General features: G+C 44.0%; 1 protein-coding gene across 1 annotated transcript in view; it reads right to left on the bottom strand.

Annotated features, from left to right (window-relative positions):
* The window catches only part of SRGAP2 (SLIT-ROBO Rho GTPase activating protein 2), a 235465-nt gene extending 214009 nt beyond the window's left edge, over window positions 1-21456 (bottom strand). Inside the window, exon 1 of the mRNA XM_082654624.1 lies at window positions 21383-21456. Coding sequence (XP_082510750.1) covers window positions 21383-21449 — 67 coding nt within the window. The 5' untranslated portion in view covers window positions 21450-21456. The remainder of the gene's footprint in view (window positions 1-21382) is intronic.
* Window positions 21457-23400: the final 1944 nt, after the last annotated feature.

Raw genomic sequence — 23400 nt, forward strand, 5'->3', positions numbered from 1 at the left:
CCAGCCAAGCAGGCCTGCACAGGTTTCCACCACACCCAGGTTTCAGTTTGGCAGATAATGAAAATGGCCAAAAGAGTCATTGATGATTTAAGTATTCGCTGAGATATGCTCACAAGATAAGACAAAGGGAACCTCAGAACAGTGAAACCAAATCAAACCAAGAAGACCTTCAACAGTAGTGAATGTCATTACACAACTTTGGCACAAATTGAGGAAGCTTCCGAAACAGAACTAAGACTGCAAGATGCTATGGTCCAGCCTTCTTCCTCCACTCAGAAGCAGCCCCACCGCCACCCCCACCCCATACTCTTCCTTAAAAAAGTATTCTATTCTTTTCTCTAAACCCTCTTGAGCAGCGTATTCAATAGCCTTTCTTTTCCAACCCTACCCCTCAACTGCTTACAGTTGGACTTAAGAAACTGCTTGAGTTACAGCCCAGTCCAACTGTACTGTAGACGAAACTTGAGCAGGACAGGACTAAACTTGAGTTGTTTCCTACAGACAAAAGTACAATGGTTGACATTAAAGAGCACCTAATTGAAGGAAAACTGGTTTTAAGCAGATTAATAAACTCCATGCTTACAGGTTCTCACACTTGGTATATTTTTCAGAAACACCCCCAACAAGATAAGAAGTTGGGAAATGGTTCCCTTGGCTAGTTAAGAAAGAATGTCATCTTAAAAAAAAAAGAAAAAAAAAATCATACTAAGGAACTGGCAGACATATGTCATTCTTTTGGACAATGTTTTTGCAAGTAGATTTGATTTTCTTTACTCAAATGTATCCAACTTTGGAGTTTGCAAGGCCAAAATAGATACAGAAGAAGGTCCTCCAATTTCCCATTCTTGGCTCCAAAATAAATTAGTTTTATATTAAGTCAAGACACTGAAATTGCTGCTAAATAAGAATGATTCTAGGTCATGATTAAGATTGCTTTTCAGGACTTCCCTGGTGGCGCAGTGGTTAAGAATCTGCCTGCCAATGCAGAGGACACGGGTTCGATCTCTGTTCCGGGAAGATCCCACATGCTGCAGAGCAACTAAGCCTGTGCGCCACAACTACTGAAGCCCACACACCTAGAGCCCGTGCGAAGCCTACGCACCGCACGAAGAGTAGCCCCCGCTCGCTGCAACTAGAGAAAGCCCACGCACAGCAACAAAGACCCAATGCAGCCAAATAAAAAAATATATATTTTTTTAAGTTAAAAAAAAATTTTTTTAAAAAGATTGCTTTTCAAGCTATCAACAACAGTATATCTTAAATGCCCAGCACTATGCAAAACATCAGGGGCAGGTACAAAAGAAGTATAAAATAGAGTTCCTATCATACACACCTAACAATGTAGAGACAGCTCTCAATTAATTTACCAAGAGTATGTCGCATAACAGGATTATTTGTAAGTTTGTGTTTGAAGTACAAACACATTTCCCCATAAAAGGCATGCGATAGAGTTTCAGTTCTCAGGCTGGTAGAAAACTGACTCAGCCCACAGCGTAACTGAAATATCCAGTATGTGCAAATGAAACATGATATAGAAAGAACAGTGTAACGATAGAAATACCTGACATGTATATGGTGCTTTGTTAGCTACAAAGAGTTTTTCATACACATAAACTTCACCATGACTCTGTGGATAGGTGATATTTGGTAGAACATGGTGATGTTGTCAACAGTTGAGGAAATGGAGGCACAGAAAGCCTAGAAACTTCTTCAAAGTCACAGAGCTACTAAGTGGCAATAGGACCCTAACACTGGCCTACCGACTCCAAATCCCATTCTCTTTCCACTGGTGCAAAACAGAATAAGAAATAGGCTGTGGAGGGTTTTGTTTGCTTTGCTGTTTTTAGACTGATGCCTGAGAAAGATGAGGAGGTAAATGGAAACTTTTAGGGATTCCAAAGGAGGCTTAGGGGCACTTTTAGAGGCTTTCAACATTGACAGCACTGGTGCTTTATTGCTTTCATTTCACTGTGAGCCTTGTGGAGGGGCTTTTCTCCTTTCAGGTTCATCACTAGTGCTTTTCCAGTTCATCTGCCATGATTAAGGTATGTTGGAGGATGGTGTTCAGTTTGGGCTCTAACTCATGAAGAAGAATACACCATCAGCAAGAAGGGTTTGGAAAGATTTCCTTGATAATGGATAAGCACTGGAAAAGAGAAGGGAAGGAAGAAGTGTGATGAAGACAACCATGTGCATGAGGAAGACTGCCTGAGGCAGACAGAAGGCAAAGGGGATAGGGGCTGAGGGAGGCCATTATTCTATTAAGAGACCACAGGCCAGTGTAGAGTCAGTGCTCACCACTGCACCATCAGGCCAAGGCACCTTGGCTGCAGGCAGATGAAGGAGGCGGCAACTGCCACAACCCAGCTTTGCATAAATATGGGTCTCTCCTCCACAGTGAGGGTCTCCAGTCGAGACATCTATAAAATTAGCAGATGACAACACAAATAATCACACATCTACACCTTCCACAAAAATTCTTTTAACTGAATAAAAGTGCCAAGAGTTTCGTTCATTCATTAATCCAGTAAAACAATAAACATTTACTGTGTGCCAAAGCGCCACACTAGATGCCAGAAAAACAAACATAAACAGGGACAGTCCCTGCCTTCAAGGAGCTCACAGTTTAGTAGGTGAGAAAGATGTACACATAAATAAGTGCAAAGTAATGCAACTGGTATGAATGTATTTAGTTAAACACCAAGTACAGCATCAGCATAGTATACTTCAAGCACAGACAGAAGCCAATAGGTTCCCCAACACGCTCTAGTTGGCAGACTTGCTGTTTATCATTTACCCATCTGTACACAGAGGCCCACACTAATATTAGGCCAAATCTACATTATTAATCACATATTTATTTGTCTGCTAAGTCACTATCTTGATGTCTGCCCTGCGCAAGTCGTTGTTTTGTTCTTATGGGGAAGAATGGGTGTGCACATAAATCTCACCCAAATTGTGTAAGAACAAACCTAAACTTGGGGCGGTACACAAGAGGTTCACTGTAACACGGCATGTCGTTTCAATTATGGCCCAGAAGGCAACGGGTGATTCACTTTAACAAACATCCTGAGTCAATGTTACACAGGTCAAGTCTCCTTAAAACAAACTCCAGGAGACCATCCACCATTTTCTGTCACAGCAAATAAAATCTTAATGTATACTTGTTTGGACTGTGTAATTTACAAAGCAGATGCACAAGCATTATATTATTTAATCAACACAGCAACCCCTAGGTATGCTTATTACATGGTCATCTTACATCTGAAGAAGCTGAGGCCAGGAGAGGTTAGGCATTTACCCAGGGCCGTGTAGTTAAAGTAGTTAAGGGTCAAAGCTGGGACTGGTGTGCAAGCCTTCAAACCTCCATTTGGGTGTTTTTTTTTCCTACCAAATTGCTTAAAATCTGGTTGCTTAAAATTCCCAAGCCAACTGTGGATAATCTTTGTTACTCAGAATTTTTTTTAAAAAAGGAGATTATAATAATTCCTACAGTCTCCTTGTATCCAGCACATTGGATGACAAGCAATCACAGGCCATTCTGCTCAAAATAGAAATAACACTAAGAATTCAAAGCCTTTGGAGGTGATGATGGAATCCACTCCGTCCAACTGCCAATATCGAAAATATGTTTTCCCATAAATAGCTTTAGTCTGATCTTCTCTCTCAACAAATTCCACATCACAATCTCCAATCAAGACCTCTAATTCACCATCGAAAAGTTATTCAAATTAGGACAATTAGCCACTTCTGCTCCCACACCTTGAAACAGCCCAGGCACCACCCAGTCAAGTAGCGCTGAACTCAGCCTCTCCCACACTCTCTTGGGATGCTTTTAAAATAACTTGTTCCTTTGCCAGCTCCTTGTCAACCCCTGAGAGCTCCAGTGGTGGAGGGTGGTGGTGGGGTTTGACTTGACTTTTCTTTAATTCACAGGTTGACCCTCAAAAGGGGCCTCTAACAGAATCTCTGGCTGGAGAGAGGTTTATCAGAGGAGAACAGGGCAGCTAGGAGCTCAAGTTTTTCCTTTCCTTGTTTAGCTGTGCTCATCCCCTACAGGGACTGGGGAAAGAAAATGCTATTAATTCCTGAACACAAACAGTAAGTCCCCCTTCAAGGGAGAACATTTCTCAGACTGAAATGTAAAGAAGCTGCAAATGAGGTCAGGTATTTGGCATGGGAGTGAGGTGCCATCTATTTCACGGTTTCTCTGCAACATTCCCAATTTAGAAGAAAGGACAATGACAGATTTAATGAAAGTGGGGAGGCAGGAGTGGGAAAGGGATGGCACTGTCACTTGCCTGATGCAATTCCTGCTTGAATGGAACTGTCACCTCAAACTCAGGATGTCTAGAATAACGCTCCCTGCTCCCTCTCTCGGCAAGCGCGGCGCCCTGACTTCCCTATGACTATTTCTGACATCGCCACCATTGTCCTCTCTGTCTCCCAAGCTAGAAACCTCAGGCATTCCTGACTCTTACTTCGGCCCTGGCTCCTATCTCTGTAGCCCATTTTCCTACCTTAGTAGCGTCTCTGACTATAATGTGGACAAACATGGTACTAAGGGTAAAAGAACAAGCAGGCTTTGGAGCCCAACAGACCTGGGCCTCAGTCACCACCCCACCCCAGGTCACCTGTCACCTTAGATCATCTGTCTGAGCACAGTTGATAGTTGATAGTTCAGTAAATGGAGAATCACACTCCCCTCATCGGTGGCACTAAGAACTGGTCATATTTAACAACATATTCACAGCGCCCACTTCCGGGCTGGGCACAGACTGGTCTACACTGTGTGGGCAGGAGTGCGCCTCCCTTCCCAGTCCAGAGCAACCAGAGTGTCTCTGAAACCGGACTGCATGGCCCCACTCTTCAACCCAGACGGCCTCTATTGTTCTGACCGCGGCAGCACTGAGTCAGACTCTGGCTGATCTTCAAGATCATCAAAATCCATCCAGCCCCATCCTACTCCCCTGTCTCTTAACTCCTCTGCTCTAGCCAGGGTCTACTCACTCACTCACTCAGCAAACATTTTTTGGGTGCCTACCACATGCCAACATGCTGCTGGATGCTGGGAATGTGAAGGTGAAAGGCTGCCCACCCTCAAAGAGCTCACAAGCGCCTTTCTGGTAGGGAGAGTGTATCTGCGGGAAGGGGCACGGGGTGGGGTGAGGGTGGATAGAACCATCATTGTATTACGGTGTAGGAAGTGATGCCGGAGGGGTGAGCATGGTGGGGGCTGTGGGAACACCACCAAGGGAAGTGCACACACGGCCTCTGTTCTTTCCTCCTACCCTCCAGTTAGCCAAATCCTACTCCGTAAGTCAAGGTCTTATTCATTCTGGCCCACACCTCTCCCATCTCTGAATTCCTCAAGTTCTTATCAACACTACTCATTTCTAGTCATCCACTGGCTGATGTCATTTCTTGTATTGCTGTTGGTTAAATTTTTTTTTATTACTCTTTGTATACGTTGGCAATTTTTCTCCACTGGTTTATGCGATTGTAGAGGATACCCACTAAATTCTAGACAGCTCTAAAAATCTCTCGTGGAAACTATATATTAATTATTGGTGGCATAAGTGATAAGTTCAGGGTTACTGACAATCACAAAGTCATGTATTTATTTGGCTAGGTCCTGACTTCTGCATGGCTGACCCTTGAAATCCAACCCAAAACAAGAGAGAAGACCCCTGGTTATCTCTGAAACACTTTCCAACACATAATTTGCTACTACTATAGTTTTAAAACCTTTCCAAAAAAGATTTTAAGTGTAAGAAGCTCATCAAATAAAATCTGAGGTGGACACCCAATATAGCAAACATAAAAGCAGAGCTGTTCTGGTTGGAGCCATGGTGACAGCTTACCGCTGCCTACCTCAGGAGGGAGACATGCAACTCTGCATCAACAGCCCCTGTGGCACATTCCAGATGGCAACAGTGTTAACACCACTACAGCATGAAGGCAAGCTCATCTTGCCCACAAATATGTGGAAATTCAATACACGTCCAAACATGACATTATAAATCAATGGGGGAAAAGATGGCCCCTTTCAACAAATGAAATCAGAACAAATGGTTAGCCATAAGGAATATAAAATAAAGTTAGAGCCCTACCTCACACCATTCACAAAAATAAATTCCGCATTTATTCAAGTCAGATTTGTGAGAAGCAAAACTTGAAAACATTTAAAAGAACACATAGGAGAATATCCTTATGATTTCAGGATAGGAAAGGTTGTGTGTATGTGCATTCTAAAATAAGCCCAAACGATAGAGGAAAAGCTAGACAGATTTGAGTATATTAAAATTTAAAATTTCCTATACATCAAAGAATCCAATAAAAAGTGAAAAGTTAAGCCAACTTTGGGAGAAGGTATTTGCAACCCATATCACCAACAAAAGATAAGTATCCAGAATATATAAGAAACACCCACATGTCAATATTAAGAAAAAGAAAGGCCACCTAAAAGAGCTGTTTCTAGACTGCAGTTCAAGAACTGCTCCGGGTACGTTTCCAGCTCAGTTCTCCCAGAAAACACAGTGAGGTGGTATCTTGTCCTACTTAGAAATGTTTATATTTTATTAGAGTCTATAATGTTTGTTACCATATATTATCTCAGCTTATCTATACAACTCTGGCATGTAGGCAGAACATATATTATGCCATTTTTTTGATGAGGAAATTGAGACTCAAGAAGTTAAGTGATCAGTTTTAGGAAAATATATACATCACTTCCTAGTGAATAACAAAACCTAGATTTTCCACCTTCTAATCTACAATCTTTCCATTTTAAAAAAATTACCTCCATTTTTTAAAAAACACCTGTTCACACAAAAATCTGTACATGAGTGTTCACAGCAGCTTTATTCTTAACAGCCAAAAACTGGAAACAACCCAGCTGTCCTTCAATGGGTAAATGGTGAACAAACTGTGGTACATCCATACAATGGAACGCTATTCAGCAATAAAAAGGAATCAGCTAGCGATACACACAACAACCTGGATGGATCACCAGATAATTATGCTGAGTGAAAAAAAGCCAATCCTAAAAGGCCAGATACTATATGATGCCATGTACATTAATAGTCTTGAAATGACAAGATTATAGCCATGGGGAACAGATTAGTGTTTCCAGGAGTTAAGGAATAAGGACTAAGGGAGGTGAGATGAGGTGAAGGGGGAGACAGGACTACAACACGTCAACATGAGGGACCCCTTTAGTGATGGCACCGTTCAGCAGTTTGACTCTATCAGTGTCAGTGTCCTGGTTGTGATACTGTACTGTAGTTTTGCATGATGTTAACCATTGGGGGAAAACTAAGTAAAGGGTATGTGCAAGCTCTCTGTATTACTTCTGACGATTGCATGTGAATGTGTAATTATTTCAAAATAAAAGATTTCCAAAAAGCCCAGAAAACAAAAACCAAAACTGCCCTGTTGTCGTGCCAGTCATAGGTTAAATGAGATAAAGTATGGAAAGACACTTCTCAGACTGTCAAGTGCTCTATTAATACCAGGAGGCAATCACAATCCTCCTCCTCCACCAGCCTCATCAATGTTACTCATTGTCAGACTATTCTCTCCCTTCTGGGCCTTCTATATCCCTCCACTGTGGTCCTGTCACTGTATTTGTGTAACCTGTCCATTCCTTTTAATAGGCTGTAGCTCCTTGAAACCCAAAACCTTGTTATGTACCTCTAGATGCCCACAACCCAGTACATAACAAGCACATAGTAGGTGTTCAATAAATGGGTGCTGGATTGAAATTAGCTCATGATTTCCTTGTTCAATACCAGATGAACCAAAACTGGTGGCAGTGGGGAGGGGAGAATGCTGGGAAGAAGAACACCCCAGCAGCCATGAGGCAATGCCCTGAAAGTTTCATCAATTACCTCCTCCTTCCCTGAGCCACTGAAAACCCAGATGAAGCAAAGGTCTGTACAGAGGGAGTGGCGGCAGTAGCAAAAACATGAGTTCAGTTCATCAGGCCTCCTTTTTTATCCTGTTTCAAGCTCCGCAAATGAAAGAATTGACCATTTATAGTTTGGGTCACTGGAACAAGATGGAAAGGTAGGCTACAGTGTACTCTTCCGGAAAAGATTTTAAAGGTTAGCTGACAGCCCTTTTGCTGACATGATTAGACTGAAGAATTGCCGGGGGCAGAAGAATATACTAAATGATCTGTTAGAATCTCTCAGAGACCTCACACTCTGGGCAAACAGATTTGGCTCATGGGGCGGGAGGGGGTTCCCACACCCCGAAAACAATGCTAGCAGCTCCTTAACTCCTCCAAATAGTTCTCGAGCATTAAAAAAAAAAAAAAAAGCACAAGCGAGTGCTTTGCTGCTCCTAATGTTATCGTATAATTTTTCAAATTCTTATTCAATTACATATCATGGTCTTATCTGCAATCTCCACAGGCCAAATAGCCCTGCTTTCACATCATGCCCACTGAGCCTGCAGAACACAAGCAATTCCAGCTCTCATAAACATGAGATCGTTTTACATTAAGTTTTGTAAGAGAGTGTGTGTGTGCGCGTATATGTGCACGCGCAAGCTTGTGCTCAGGAGTGCCTCGTCTTCTGTGAGGAACAAGGAGAAGACTTTAGGTAATGGAAGGTTAAAAACTTGGGAGGTTTGTCTCTGCCTGGATAATGATTAACTCTTTTTGCTGCTGAATCCAGAACAGCTAGCATTTCTGGACTGGCAGTCCTGCTCCCTGGCCCAAGAGGGAAAGAAAGCTCACATGCACACATGTACTGTCAGAAAGAACTAACTGGTATCGATCGATTTCAGGCTTTGGCAGTGGGAACACTACTGTAGTTTTAAAGAGTACTAGGTGTTTTAAAATTGTATTGTCACTGGTCTTGAAATATCCAGATCAAGAACCTCATTAATCAAATCAACAGATATCATCTATGCAAAATGCTTCAACGTTTGTTTAAAACTGCTGACAGCAAAGCATTGAGATAACTTACATCACCACAAATCACTGAATAAATAAGAGAGATCAAGAGATACAGCACAACTGACTCCAAGGACATCTAAAACACTAAGCCTATTAATATCATTTAAAGATGAAAACTTAGGGCTTCCCTGGTGGCGCAGTGGTTGAGAGTCCGCCTGCCAATGCAGGGGACATGGGTTTGTGCCCCGGTCTGGGAAGACCGAGGAGCGGCTGGGCCCGTGAGCCATGGACGCTGAGCCTGCACGTCCAGAGCCTGTGCTCCGCAACAGGAGAGACCACAACAGTGAGAGGCCCGCAAACCGCAAAAAAAAAAAAAAGAAGATGAAAACTTTAACATGTGGAATCTAATTTTAAAAAATGATATAAATGAACTTATTTACTAAACAGCAACAGACTCACAGATTTCGAAAACAAACTCATGGTCACCAAAGGGGAAACGTGGTAGGGAGGAATAAATTAGGAGTTTGGGATTAACATATACACAGTACTATATATAAAATAGATAATCAACAAGGACCTACTGTATAGCACAGGGAACTCTACTCAGTATTCTGTAATAACCTATGAGAAAAGAATCTGAAAAAGAATGAATATATATATATATGTATAACTGAATCACTTTGCTGTACACCTGAAACTAACACAACATTGTGAATCAACTATACTCCAATAAATTAAATAAAATTTAAAAAAAGATGAAATCTTAAACCAGGAGTAGGAGAGATGAGTAGGAAGAACCTACAGTATCTGTTCTGTGGTTTCTAGCCTTCTCTTAGGACAATTATGAACATGTAAACTCTATGTGTCAACTCACTTGAAGATAACCATTTTGGATCGTATGTCCTAAAAATGACGAAGCAAGGAACTAGTAATCCATCTTTCTACTTTCTAGCTGAGAAGCTGAGAATCCCAAAAGTGGAAGGACTTGTCCAACATGCCATAGCTAGTCCTCCATGGCCCTACAGCCCTCCTTCCCTCCCTGTGAATGATATTTTTTAAATGCTGTACTGATAAAAATATGAGCTGTCATCATTTTTTTTCTTTTTTTTTGCGGTACGCGGGCCTCTCACTGTTGTGGCCTCTCCCGTTGCGGAGCACAGGCTCCAGACGCACAGGCTCAGCGGCCATGGCTCACGGGTCCAGCCGCTCCGCGGCATGTGGGATCTTCCCGGACCGGGGCACGAAGCCGTGTCCCCTGCATCGGCAGGCGGACTCTCAACCACTGCGCCACCAGGGAAGCCCTGTCATCATTATTAATGGTACTCATTTTAAAACGACAGACTGTTACTTAGCCTATTCATTAGGTGGAAAGAAAACAAACACAAACGTGGAAACACTTCCACTCCATGTTACAGCATACCTCATCACAATCCACAAAGAAATCCCTTAGTTGACAAAGGGCCTAACATATGGAGAGGAATATAAGAGGCAAGAGGCCATCTTACATCCTGGGAGAGGCTGAAGTCCCTTACCCCACAGCCCAGATGTCTAGATTAACCCTACCCAGTTCCACATCCATGCCACCTCCGCCCAGTTTGTCCCAGACCAGATGTCAGGGATTAAAAACCTCTTACTTCCTTATTCTATAATTGTAATTTAAGACAATCACCCAACTTCCATTTTCTTTCTCTTTTAAATTCAAGTTCTGCACACAACATAAATTTCTATAATACCCAGCGTTACACAAGTTCAACCTCTGGCCCATGACCATTGATGAGGAAAACCATATACACCAGTATCAGGAGAGAATTTTCTCACTCTGTAAGTCTCTGAGCTTACTGGAAGTCCTAGGTTTAATATATTTATCCTGATTAAAGCATTTATTGTCCCTGGTAACCCAGTCACAAGTCCGCCTCTAGGTCAATCAAGTAACTATCCCTCACCTCAATTTCTCCAGCTGTGAGGCTCACCTTTCTATCAGATCGTGACACCTAACCAAGTGTCACTTCAGATGCTCTCCAGAGCAGCTGCCACTGTGCCACCACAGGGGTCCACGCTCCATGTGTGCAGCAGCCACAGAGACATGGCAAGCCCTGGGGCTGGGGAGAGTGTCATTCAGAGAATACAACAGGTTTTGTACTTACAAGTGTGCCTGCTAAATAGGGGCAAAACTGTTACCTTCAATATCTTAAATAAGCAAAACTAATGAACCATGAAAGCTGGGGCGGGCCTTAGAAATTTTCTAATTTAACCCCACTTTCCTAGATGAGAAAACCAAGGTGTAGGCAGATCAAATAGGTATATACTAGGAAGACATTTAGAACACTGCATTTAGAACTCCTTTTCGCATCAAGATACTAGGGAATGAGAACAATCAACTAAATGTCCACAGCATTTCATAGTTTCGAAGGCATTTCTAATGAATTATTTCATTGGAGCCTCACAACAGTGTTGAGTGGGCCTGGTTTCCCACTCTGCCTTCATCACTTACTAGCTGCGTGCTTTGGAGTAAGTTATTTAACCTCCCTGTTTCTCATCTGTCAACTGGGGATAATAATAGTAGCTACCTCATAGGGCTGTTGGGAGATTCATGAGTTAAGACTACACGTAAAGCACTTCAAACACAATTTAGACATAAGAAGTACTCACTAAATGCTAGCCATCTTCGCCATAATCACCATCACCATTAGCCAGGGCCAAGAACTGTTGTCCCGATTTTACAGATGAGGAAACAAACAAGGAATTTTGAGACCTGAGGTGAGTTACCCCCAAAATCACAGTTGTAAATGGCAAAGCCAAACTAGAACCAAGGCTTTCTGACTCCAAATCCAGCATTCTTTCCCAGGGAACCATGCTGTCCTGTAGTTCAGTTTGTTATGGCCCCAAAGAAGTATTGCTCCAAAATAGATATCTCAGTCAAGATGCTTTCCCAAAGAGCAGCTTACTCATCTGACAAGATCTGGCCCAATTACCCTCACCCCCCTAAAATAAATAAATAAACACAAGAAAAAGACTAGTGGGAAAGAGGAGCAGATCTCCAAGGGGTTTCAACGTTTGGAGAAATTGGTGCCAACTCTTCAGAAACAGGATGTATTTCTTAAAGTTCCTGGCATATCATGTCTTGGCCAGCTCACGCTCCTGGATCCCTTTGTTTTCTGTGCTTTGTCTTCCTGTGGAGCCCATGGCTGGTGAGGTCACCTTCTCCAGGGTGAGCACTCAGACCCTACTATGATTTGAAAGGCAGAATCTGGGCTCAGGCAGCAAAGACAAGGTCCCAACTTTCATGATGCCTTTTGGGTCACCTGCCCACTGATTAGTGCATTTTTAGAAGAAAAGGTTAAAAAAAAAAAAAAAAAAAAAGGCTCTGCCTTCCCCCTAACAAATGGCATCCTAAAATACTCACAGAAATGGAGGAGGTGCACTTCCCAGCTGCTCTTCCTTCCTCATGAATGTATATTTCAAGTTCAGAACCCTTCTTTCACAATATATAAATAAAGTCAAGGCTACTTAATACCAAATGACTAGAAAAACCAGCGGGGAGAGTTTTTCTGTTGGTCACTTTGGACCTTTCTTCCCCTTTTACCACAGACCATGCAGCTGCTTCTAATAAGGCAGTAGCTCTCTCCAAAACCATGCCTCGAAAAAGTATCCCAGCAGTTCTTCTTCAGGTCAATTCTGTTTTAACTCCTGGTCAAAATAGACCTAAACTTTCTCAAATTTAGACCTGGAATATCTGTTTTAAATGATGAATAAATCCTGGACAAATGTAGAATGTGTTTTGCTTCAATTACAGAAAAATCTTACTTTTGTTTTAAACTCTTTCAAATTTCAGAGTTAATATTTTCCTTGAATTTTAAGGAAAGACATGATTGAAGAACTCAAGTATAGCTCTAGGGCAATGATTCTAAAGGGGCAGAGGGGGTAGTAAATAAGGAAAAACTTAACCCCACTGGGGAACCTCCACAGTGCTACATAGTTTGTACTTGTCCCTGTATGATGATAATATTCACAATGCTTAATCTACTTTGAATTTCAATAACATTAACATAAGGAGAAGTCTTGTTATTGGAGTAGGAGGAGAAATGCAGAAGCAAGGCAATCCTGGCACTGTCAAATCCAACCTCAACTCAGAAAAGGTTCACATTCAATTTATAAGTATTTATTCATTTCCATGCCAGAAGCTGGACGCATGGAAATGAATAAAAGACAATTCCGTCCCCCAGGTACTCAGCTAGTTATAAATAATGAGGTGTAAATGAAGAGATTACAATGTAATATGATGAGTGCAATATAAAAAATAAGCACAAAGACACTGCTGAGGAGATGCTGAGGGTGGGCTGAGTAACCCAGTGCAGAGATGCTAAGGAATCCTGCTTGGCATCTTGCACAGGGTCACTATGCAGAGAGTAGGGATAAGCAGGGAACACTTCCTGGAGGTGGTGACATCTGAGCTAGGTTTTAAAGGATAAGTTTTCCAGGTTCAAGGAAAAGGACCCATTCCAAACAGAAGACAGCATGGATAAAGCATGAAGCATGAAATAACATAATGCAGTAAGGGAACGAGAGGCAGTTTAGCCTTCTAGTGGTAAAAAATGTGATCAAGGTAATTGGGAAGTGATGGATGTAAACAGTCTATGCTATGACCTTAGCAGAACAATAAGTCTGGTTTTTAAAAAAATCACTTTGGTGGTATTATGCAAGATATATTATCAAGATCAAATTAAGAAACTACTTCTAAAAAAATTATTTTTAGTAGTCCAGGTCATTCATTTATGCATTCATCATTACAGCCAGTATATATTTACTAAGAGCCACCATTTAGGCTACAACACTATTCTAGACATGTTTACTATCTGAAGGGGCCCCCCCATAGTAAGAGTTACTTATTTAGCATTTAATACTTACCATACATGATGGAGCTAGCATTTTACACACATTCACAATAAACCAGAAAGGTTGGTCTTATCTCTGTGTCACAGAAGAGAAGTTGAGTGAGCAAGGATATACAGCAAGGAGGTGATACTGACAAGACTCCAACTGAGAGCTACTTCCAAAGCCTACGCTCTTCACATTGCACTGCACTACACAACCTCAAACCATTCCTACCGGAAGTCTAGCAGTAGAGAGAAGACTAAAAGACAAATATTTAAAATCTAAGGCAGTACAAGATCAATGCCATAGCGCTACGTGAATGAACTAGAGAGAAGGGTCATTTCTGATCAGTGCGACCAAGGAAGGCATCCCAGAAAAGTTGAGCTTTACTAGAAGGGTGAGATCTCAGTAGGTGGAGATGTGGGGCTGGGCAGGGAGAAAGAGGTATTCCATGAACAGTGCTCAGAACTTAGACTCTGATGATGGCCGAGGTTCTAATTCCTGTTCATTCACTAGCTGCAGCCTCTGGGTGAGTTGCTGAATTTCCTACACCTCACTTTCTTCATCAGCAAAATGGGATAATAACAGTATATTCCCCCTAGAACTGGTGTAAGAATTATGAAATAATTTATGTAGAGTATTTAGCATAATGCTTAGTACATTAAGCCCCAAACAAACAGCAAAATATTAGTTAACAGTATATGTGTCTAAAGAATGGCAAATAGGGAATTCTCTGGTGGTCCAGTGGTTAGGACTCCGCACTTTCACTGCTGAGGGACCGGGTTCAATCCCTGATTGGGGAACTAAGATCCCACAAGCCACGTGGTGTGACCAAAAAAAATAAAGAATGTCAAATAGTGTAGATAGGCCTCCAGTCCTTTTAAAGTAAAATGAAAAAGTATGGTTGACATGATAGGTTGCAGCCAGATTGAAGACCAAGTAATATTCACCTTGGAAAGGTGGTCTCTATTCAACAGATGATAGGGAATCAATCATTAGAGGAAAGAAGCCACATTCATAACACTCTGAGCAGATCTCCCATGGAAGCCCCCAGCCCCTACCCTTGGCATCTGGCTCACTTGTGACCAGGTTCAGAAGAGGCCTGAGGCTCAGGGGACTAGTTCAAGCAAAGACTATAGGAAAATAGATACTGTCATTCTTCAACTTGTAACTTATCCAAGATTTTTTTCTTTTCTTTCTTCCCCTATCCTGTATCCTCTCTCCTAAACATGGTACTAGCTGAGACACAATTATTAACACAACTTCCCTGGGAGATTGTTTATTTTTATTTACTAAGGTTAAATAAATTTTCCAGGGACCAATCTAGGTGGCTTGGATCATTATTTAAAACTTGATAATATCTGGCTTTTACTTATTTATTTTTAACCTAATGTCATTTCTATAATGCAGTATTATCTTACTCATTTATTAACACATTATGATGAAGAAACTTTGTGATGGTTTCATTCACTTATCTTGATTGTGATGTTTTCATAGGTAGACAACATGCCAAAACTTATCAAATGTATACCTCAAAAAAGTGAGGTTTATTATATGTCAATTAAACCTCAGTAAAGCTGTTAAAAATACAATAAAAGGGGCTTCCCTGGTGGCGCAGTGGTTGAGAGTATGCCTGCCGATGCAGGGGACATGGGTTCGTGCCCCAGCCTGGGAAGATCCCACATGCCGCGGAGCGGCTAGGCCCGTGAGCCACGGCTGCTGAGCCTGCGCGTCCGGAGCCTCTGCTCCGCAACGGGAGAGGCCACAACAGTGAGAGGCCCACGTACCACAAAAAAAAAACAAAAAAAAACCAATAAAAGTTTAGTCATTCACGTAATTATTAAAAGGTATAAAATTAATACACAATACTTATACTACCAACATAAATATATACTCATAATATGAAAATATGTATATTTAAAGGTTAATTCTAAAAATTTAATGAGGACAGGTGATTATATAGAAATGTATACACAGGCCTGTAAAACTTTGGTGTAGAGGGCATTTTAAAAAAATAGGAATATACCTATGTTCATGGCAGCATTATTTGCAATAATCAAAAGGTAGAAACAACCCAAGTGTCTATGGATGGATGAACGGATAAACAAAACGTGGATTATACATATAATGTCCTTAAAAAGGAAGGAAATTCTGACACATGCTACAGATCCTGGATGAACGTTTAAGACATTATGCTAAGTGAAATAAGCCAGTCACAAAAGGACAGCTACTGTATGATTCCACTTATATGAGGTACCTAGAGTTGTCAAATGTGGGCAGGGGGCAGTTATTGTTTAATGGGTACAGAGTTTCAACTCTGCAAAATGAAGAGTTCTGTGGAAAGGTGGTGGTGATGGTTACACAACAATGTGAATGTAATTAATGCCACTGAACTGTACACTTAAGAAGGCTTAAGGTGGTAAATTTTATGTTATGTGTATTTTACCACAATTAAAGAGAGAGAGAGATGAGAGTTCCTACATATTATTGTAAAATCAGTAAAGGTGTTATTTTGTAATTTTCAAAGACATTTTTAAGTGCTCTCATTACTTATTTTTAAATCAAACAACTTTGAAGGTAACTCACCCAGATTCCCCAAGAGGCCAATTCTGTAGCTGACCAGTTAAAACTATTCACTTGAATTGTATTATCAGTAGAAATCTAAATATCAACTTCTTTTTCCCTACAACATGACATCATATTTTCCTAACAAAGCCCTCAGAGGTCTAGGGTCTAAAGTAATCACAATTCCCATGAAGAAAACCTCTCTTCTGGAAGGAGACCCCTACAGGTACCACCAGCAGCCCACGTTTATCTAGAGTGAACAGTGGGAGTTTAGGAGTCAGGGGCTAAGCACCTGCTGATTTTAAAGGGTGTGGACCCTACATATCAGGGCCAGGTCAGACCCTGTAAACTTCAAAACAGAGAAATGATTAGGGCTTGTCTGGGCCGTCAACCTGTGTGGTGCATAATTACCAGATGAGCTCCTCCAAAGGAAATTTCTGTTCCCATTCCCCAAGAGAATGCCTGAAATTGGAAAAGTTAAGGACCCCTCACAAACCTTGTTTCTAACCATTGCGACTTTGCACAGCACACAGCATCCCCAGCTCCTTGCCCACCACCTTCCTCCAGGGCCTTTTAACTTGGAGATACAGAGTACAGTACTTTAATTTTTCCAAGATCTTCATTTTCTTCCAGGAGCTCACCTTACTTAGAGTTCCTATTTTCCCTGAGCAAAGGAAGAGGTGCCTTCAATCATCTCGCAGGAAAATGATAGCATCTGCTTGGGGATTCCAACGAGATGTTTTACTGCAGCTTTTCACAAACTGATTATATTTAAAGCTCCCTTGAGGAATGGGGGCTGGGAGGAAAGAAGCTTCGGAGAAGACCTTTATTGGCAGGAGTGAAGAACCGCTCACACCTCCCCGGGGAAGTGTGTGTGCACACACAATATGTCTAAAGTTTTAAATTTCATCTCCTGCTCTGAAAGGGTCCTGAAAGGGTTAAACTGTTCCAGGCAAAGGCTTTTCTATCAAAATGCTCCAGATGGAAATTACAAAATTTCACTTCTCAGCTCTGTGGTGCTCACACACTGTTCTTCTAAGACATTAAAAAAAAAAAAAAAAAAAGACAAGACCCCTAATGTTCTCAGGAAAGAGAATTTGACGGCTCAGCACACAGTGCCACTCTGTTTCAGATGATTCCTCCTAGAATATTTGCATTAACTGTCAATCTCAAGTTTTCTGGGGGACAGTAAAAACTCAAGGTGTGGAGAGGGTACAGGAAAGGGAGCCTTAAACAAAGTCAGGACAATAGCTGGGAGGGTTTGCTGTGATGTGAACTCATCCAAATGCCAGCTAGATTATCACCTCTTGTGATGGTTATGCCCTGCACCTTACCGCCTTTTGCTGCTCCAATCCCAAAAGAAGCTAACTAACTAGAGGCCAAAAGCCCTCAGGTTATGACCACGAATCTGACCATGAGTCTGTCAAGAATTTGCCAAGATTAATGTATATGAAGCACTTTGTAAATTGAGCCATGTACAAATACGAAGAGTATTATTACTTTCGAGTCAGAGATTGAAAGGCATGAACTTTCAAAGGAATCTGAACACCCACAAACCAGAAACAATGATGGTTTTTAAGAAGTCGGCTCCAAGGCAGGCTAAGGAGTCACGCCCTTCATAAAACCACACTGGGGTAGGGTTGGGGCTGCAGTCTCAGAAGTCCCTCAGGGCACATGCAAGCAGGTGGTTTAAAGGGACCCAAAACCACAGGATAGACAGGGTCCCCCAAAGTCCATTAAGGGTCCCCTTGATTCAAACCATTCTGACTGAAAAGCAAGACCCAGGACTCTGGTCAGAGACATATAGAACAACAGCAGTCAACAATTAGACAGTTTACCTGTTCATTTTACAGAATGGGAAACTGAGTTCCAGAGGGTTTAAGTGACTGAACCAAGATACCTTTCACTACTACTGGAGGAACTTAAGCTAGAACTCAAGTTTCATCCTAGACTTGTTTCCTATCATTATAACTGGCACTTTGGGAGTGAAAAGGCAATGCGGCCTTAATGGTCATCCCATTTCAGCAGACCTTACTATTATTGAGCATTTATAAGTGCCAGATACTGTGCTAAATGATTTTGATATACTATCTCATTGAATCCTCACAATGACCTTAGGAAACACATATTATGTTGCCTATTTTCCAGGTTAGGATCCCGAGGCTTGGACAAGTCAGGTAACCTGCCCAAGGAGCGAGGCAAGCGAGTGACAGCGCTGAGATTTAAACCTGGATCCCTTTGACTCAAAAACTTGCGCTCTTAACCACCAGACCAAAAAAGCAATTTTCTTTTTTATCTTGGCATCTATAAGAGAAGTAAGACTGGCAGCACTATGAGTCCCACACAACACATAAAAAGCTGAAACATCATAAATCTGTCCAAGGGCTTCCAGCTAGTAGGGGAGCAGAGCCAACCCAGAACCCGGGTCCTTTGTCTCCAAGTTCTATGATCTTCCATGGAGAACACAGACTCTAGAATGCAAGCTTCATGAGGGAGAGGACTTTTTCTTGTTCACTGCTACATCATCAGTCCCCAGAACCCACTGAAGGCACTCAGTAACTAGTTGATGAATAAAGAAGTGGAGTCCACCTGCTGTGGTTTGGCTGTGTGACCTTGGGAGGGCTTCTTTATCCTCTCTAAGCCTCAGTTTCTTCATGCAGTGAATAGAGGATGAATATTCACCTCCACGTTTTAAGTGAAGATTAAATGAGACAATTCTTATAAAGCACTTGGGACAGGCTGGAACATAATGACCACCCAAAATGGAATCTATTATTATCACTATTACTACTATTATCCATTGTCAGACTTTGGCTTCTTAAGTTTTTTTCCCCCTACTCTGGTCAAATGATGTTTCATAATAATTATGAATAGAATAGAATAGAGAATTGGGAGTCAGTAACCTGCTTCTAGTTTCAGATCTACCACCACCTAGCTGTGTGACCTTGGACAAGCCTCTTTATTTCTCTATACTTGCCTCAGCTGTAAATGAGGGACTAAACCATTCAAATTAGTCTCTTAAGCATTCATTGGGCACCTTCTCTGAGTAAGACATCATGCTCGGCCACCTATAAAATTCTATGATCCTGAATAGTGTTAATGAAAAGATATCAGTGCAAAGCAAAAGAGTCCCCTACTTGTGGCAAGGGTAAAGACAAACCCCAAATAGTCAACTGCATTACATCATCTCAATGAGTAATGTTTGTAAATACACAAAGTATTTAATTGAGACACTTGTGAGAAATCCTTCACCAATACAGAATCAGCAGATACAGTTCTATTAATACCTATCAGTCCCGAACCTTCCAAAAAATAAACATGTAAATTCACTTTGCACCTTAGTCAAATGGCGTGCTTCTGGAGAGAAATCTGGGAGAGTCAAAGTTATTAACGCTCCCTATGGCAACAGTTAAGAATAGGATGTAAAAAAAAAAAAAAAAAAGAATGACATATCTGGTTAAAACTGCAGGGGGGAATTCCAGCAGCAAACTGCAGTGCATCTGGACAGGACACTGAGGCCAGTGGCTTATTGTTTACAAAAAGAGGCCCGGATTATGAACAGTGACAAGAGGCCAAGACCTCAATTATACCTCACAACCACACCTCTCCCAATCCCAGTTCAACTGAAGCTATCCATCAGTCAACTCCCCCATCTCTGTAATAAACCCACCAATATTTGCAGCCCAGTGGATAGAAGGTCCCTCAGGGCACCTCCAGCACTGACCAACCTGATGACATTAAAAAGATCCTACAGGCACAGTGGGGACTTCAAACTACCTTCCAACCTTCCAAGAGATAAAGCAGCTGCCCATTTCAAACTCTAGCCCTACTCACACCCCCGGCAATCATTAGAGGGGAGGCATGGCCCTTCCCAAGTCCTCTATGATAGGAAAAGGTCTTCTCACATTGGTGCAGGGAAAGAAGGAGGGGCCCCTCCCTCTGTACTCCGAAACAAAGGAAAACCCAGAGCTCCAACCATGTGGTGTAACATTCAAGGCCACCCACCTCTCCCACTACCCAGCTGAAGTCTCAGTGGGCTAGAGCCACATGGCTCTTTCCAGTGACTGGCCAAGAAGGGACGGTGCCTTGCATAACCATATGCTGGGGCTCTTTAACAGGCGGGAACCCCTTCTATGGGAATTGCTGGTTAAAAAAGGCTATCTGGGAAGGGGTTTTGATTCATGCACCAAGTCAGGCAGTGGACTAGATGTGCTAGCAGGTCACTTGCTTTCTCTAGGTCCACATTTTGCTTTACCCCTCATATTTTTGCAGAGAGGTAAGCAGGCCTTTAAAAGCATGTATTCTGGAGCAGAGGACAACACAGAAGGGTTAAACAATTATGTCTTCCCATTCTCCAGACTCAACACCACCCAGCAACAACCCAACTCCATTCAGGTTTAGGTGAGGGCGGAGACCGGGTGTGAGTGACCTTATTCTTTCTGTTCTCTGATCTCTGAATGCAGACAACCAGAGACCAGGCAGGTACAAGGTGCACCCAAGGTGGCCACAGACTTTCTGTGCCTGATGCCATAGCGAGTGTCATGTTTTGATATAGTGCATCAGAAAAAAACCCCACGTCTCCCACGGCTCTCCAAATGGTACACCTTCTCAAGGTTGCCTTTCTCTGCCTGGACTCCTCTTCAACCTCTGAAATAAATTCCCAAACACCTGTCAGATTTCAGTTGTCCTTCAAGGAAACCTGACCCAGACACCCAGAGGCAAATTGCCGCCTTTCTCTCTCCAAGAACCTCCTGCCCCTCCCCCCATCCTATTTAGCTAGGGGAAAAGGACTGCCAAAATAATGGCCAGCCCTACAGATAAATCTACAGCCCGCTCCGAAAATTCCTTTCCAGAGCCTGTGGCCCCTGGCATGGCCAATCCCTCGGAGGCTCAGACCCACATATGAAACCACCTCTGGGGTCAGCCTGCCCCCACCTGCTCCACCCAAAGAAACGAACATCTTGCAAATCAGGGTGGAAATCCATGTCTCCATGGTCTACAGAGAATATGCATTATGCTATTTTTCAAAGCCCTTACCTTTGACCTGAGTATCGTACTCTGCTATAATCTCCTTATCCTTTTTGAATTTGGCTGGAGACGTCATGTTTTCCTTCTTTCTTCCAAATTCGAATTGTGAATTGATAAATCCACGGGAAAAATCCAACCACCGAAATCAATACCTCCAAGATCGCTTCTCCAAAAGGCAGAAGGGGCCCCCCGCGGTGGTCTCCAGCGCTCCGGGGAGCGCGGGCTGCGGGCTGGGCAGGCGGCTACGGCGGACACATGCAGACGGTGGGCGCTGGGGCCGGCGCGGCGGCGGTTGGTTCCTGTGCTAGAGCCCAAGCCGCAGCCTCAGCATTAGCCGGGAGAACTGCAGCGCCCGGAGGCTGGCCTGGGGTCTGACATCAACGACACAGGCGGGGAGTGGAAGTCCTTCCGCACAACATGGTGTGGGGGGCGCGGGGATGTGGACTCGCCCAGCTGGGTCCCCGGGAGGGAGTGGGTGCGTATCGGGGTGCCGGGGGAGGGCTGGGCGTGCTTCGCGGTTTTTTGTTGCACAGCCTCGAAGATGCTGCAAATCAAATCCCAAACGGGAGCCGCAGCAGCGCAGACTGGATCGGAAGTCGTTTGCTCCGGTTCACTTGCCTGTAAATGCAGGGAAAAGAGGAGGGGGCGATCAGCCCCAGCGCAGATCCTAATCGATGCGGGGGTGGGGTAAGGGAAGCCGTTTCCAGCCTGGCCTGGGCCCATTCATCTCAGCCAAACGCCGCCCGGCCCGCAGAGCCCGGCGCAGCGAGGTGGGGAGGAAGGAAGCTCCCTCCGGATTTTGTTTTAAGGCTGAAAGAAAACACTTTGGAGCAGCCGCCTTCGAGGGCTTGGGGTGGGGACTAGCGGCGGGAACGCGGGGCTCCGGGCGGGGACTGCGGCACCTCGGCGACCTCCCGAACCTTGCCAGCGCTGGGCAGCGGCTTCCGGAGGGAACCCTCCTGGCCCTGCCTCTGATACGGCCCCCGACCCCCGGCTGGGGCAACTCCCTTGACTTAAAAGGGGATCAAAGCCAGGGAGGGACAAGCCACCCGGGCACAACTTTTCTTCCCCTGCGCCCCTCCTCCCAGTTGTTTTGTTTTTGGTTGCTAGCTTCTCTTGGCAGCAAAATGTTGGGGGGTGAGGGGGGAGTGATCTGCAGGAAAAAGCCTGCTCGGCACGGGACACATCCAGGAAAACAATGTGGTCGGCAGAAGCAGGAAACGGGTTAGAGGCGAGGGTCGGAGTCGGGAAAACCGGGAAGGCGGGGGGTGGGGGGCGGGGGGGGGAGGAAAGCAGCCACCGCCTCTCAGGCCATCCCCAATTGGTCACCCAAGCCCAGAGATCCCAGATACCGCACCCAATCCCCGGCTGGGGGTTGGGGGAAGGTCGTTGAGGGTCGCAGTCCCGACTCCTCGCACCAGGAGGTACCCGAGGAGATCCCGCTCCAACCCAGGCCCAGGAGGTGGGAGGGACTGGGACGGGAGTGCAGAGCCGGGCGTCTCGCTCCCGGACGCGCCGCAGCGGCGACCCTCCCTCCTTGGCCGCCCCTTTCCCTTTCCGCGCCGGGAGTCTCCCACTTCCCGCGCCTGGAGAAAGGGCCGCACCGAGGGAGAAACAGGGAGCAGGAGCGGCGTGGTGGTTCAGACAGGCAGGAAGCGGGAAGGGGGGTGAGAGGTGGGGTCCTGAGGCTGCACGGGAACCGGGGATAACTGGAGCTTCTGCACACGCTTGATAGGCGAGGAGAGGGCAAAGGGAGGATTACCTTGGGGGTGAGGGGGAAGTTAGGAGACTATCGTGGGCCGCGATGTTACATGGAGTACTAGGATATTAGCAACTTTGGGGACCCAGATATAGGTCTGGGAGCGGGAGTGCGTGAAGAGGAGCCATTCCGGGCGGGCCGGGGGCTGGGGCAGGGGAAGAGCCCCGGAAGCAGTGCGGAACACCCATCCTTCTGGGTCCAGGGCTGTAACCCGACTGTCTGCCAGGACTTGGAGACAGAGAAAGAGAGCAGCCGATGGTTACGGGTG

This window comes from Grampus griseus (genome assembly GCF_964374135.1).
Source record: "Grampus griseus genome assembly, chromosome: 1".
NCBI lineage: Eukaryota > Metazoa > Chordata > Mammalia > Artiodactyla > Delphinidae > Grampus > Grampus griseus.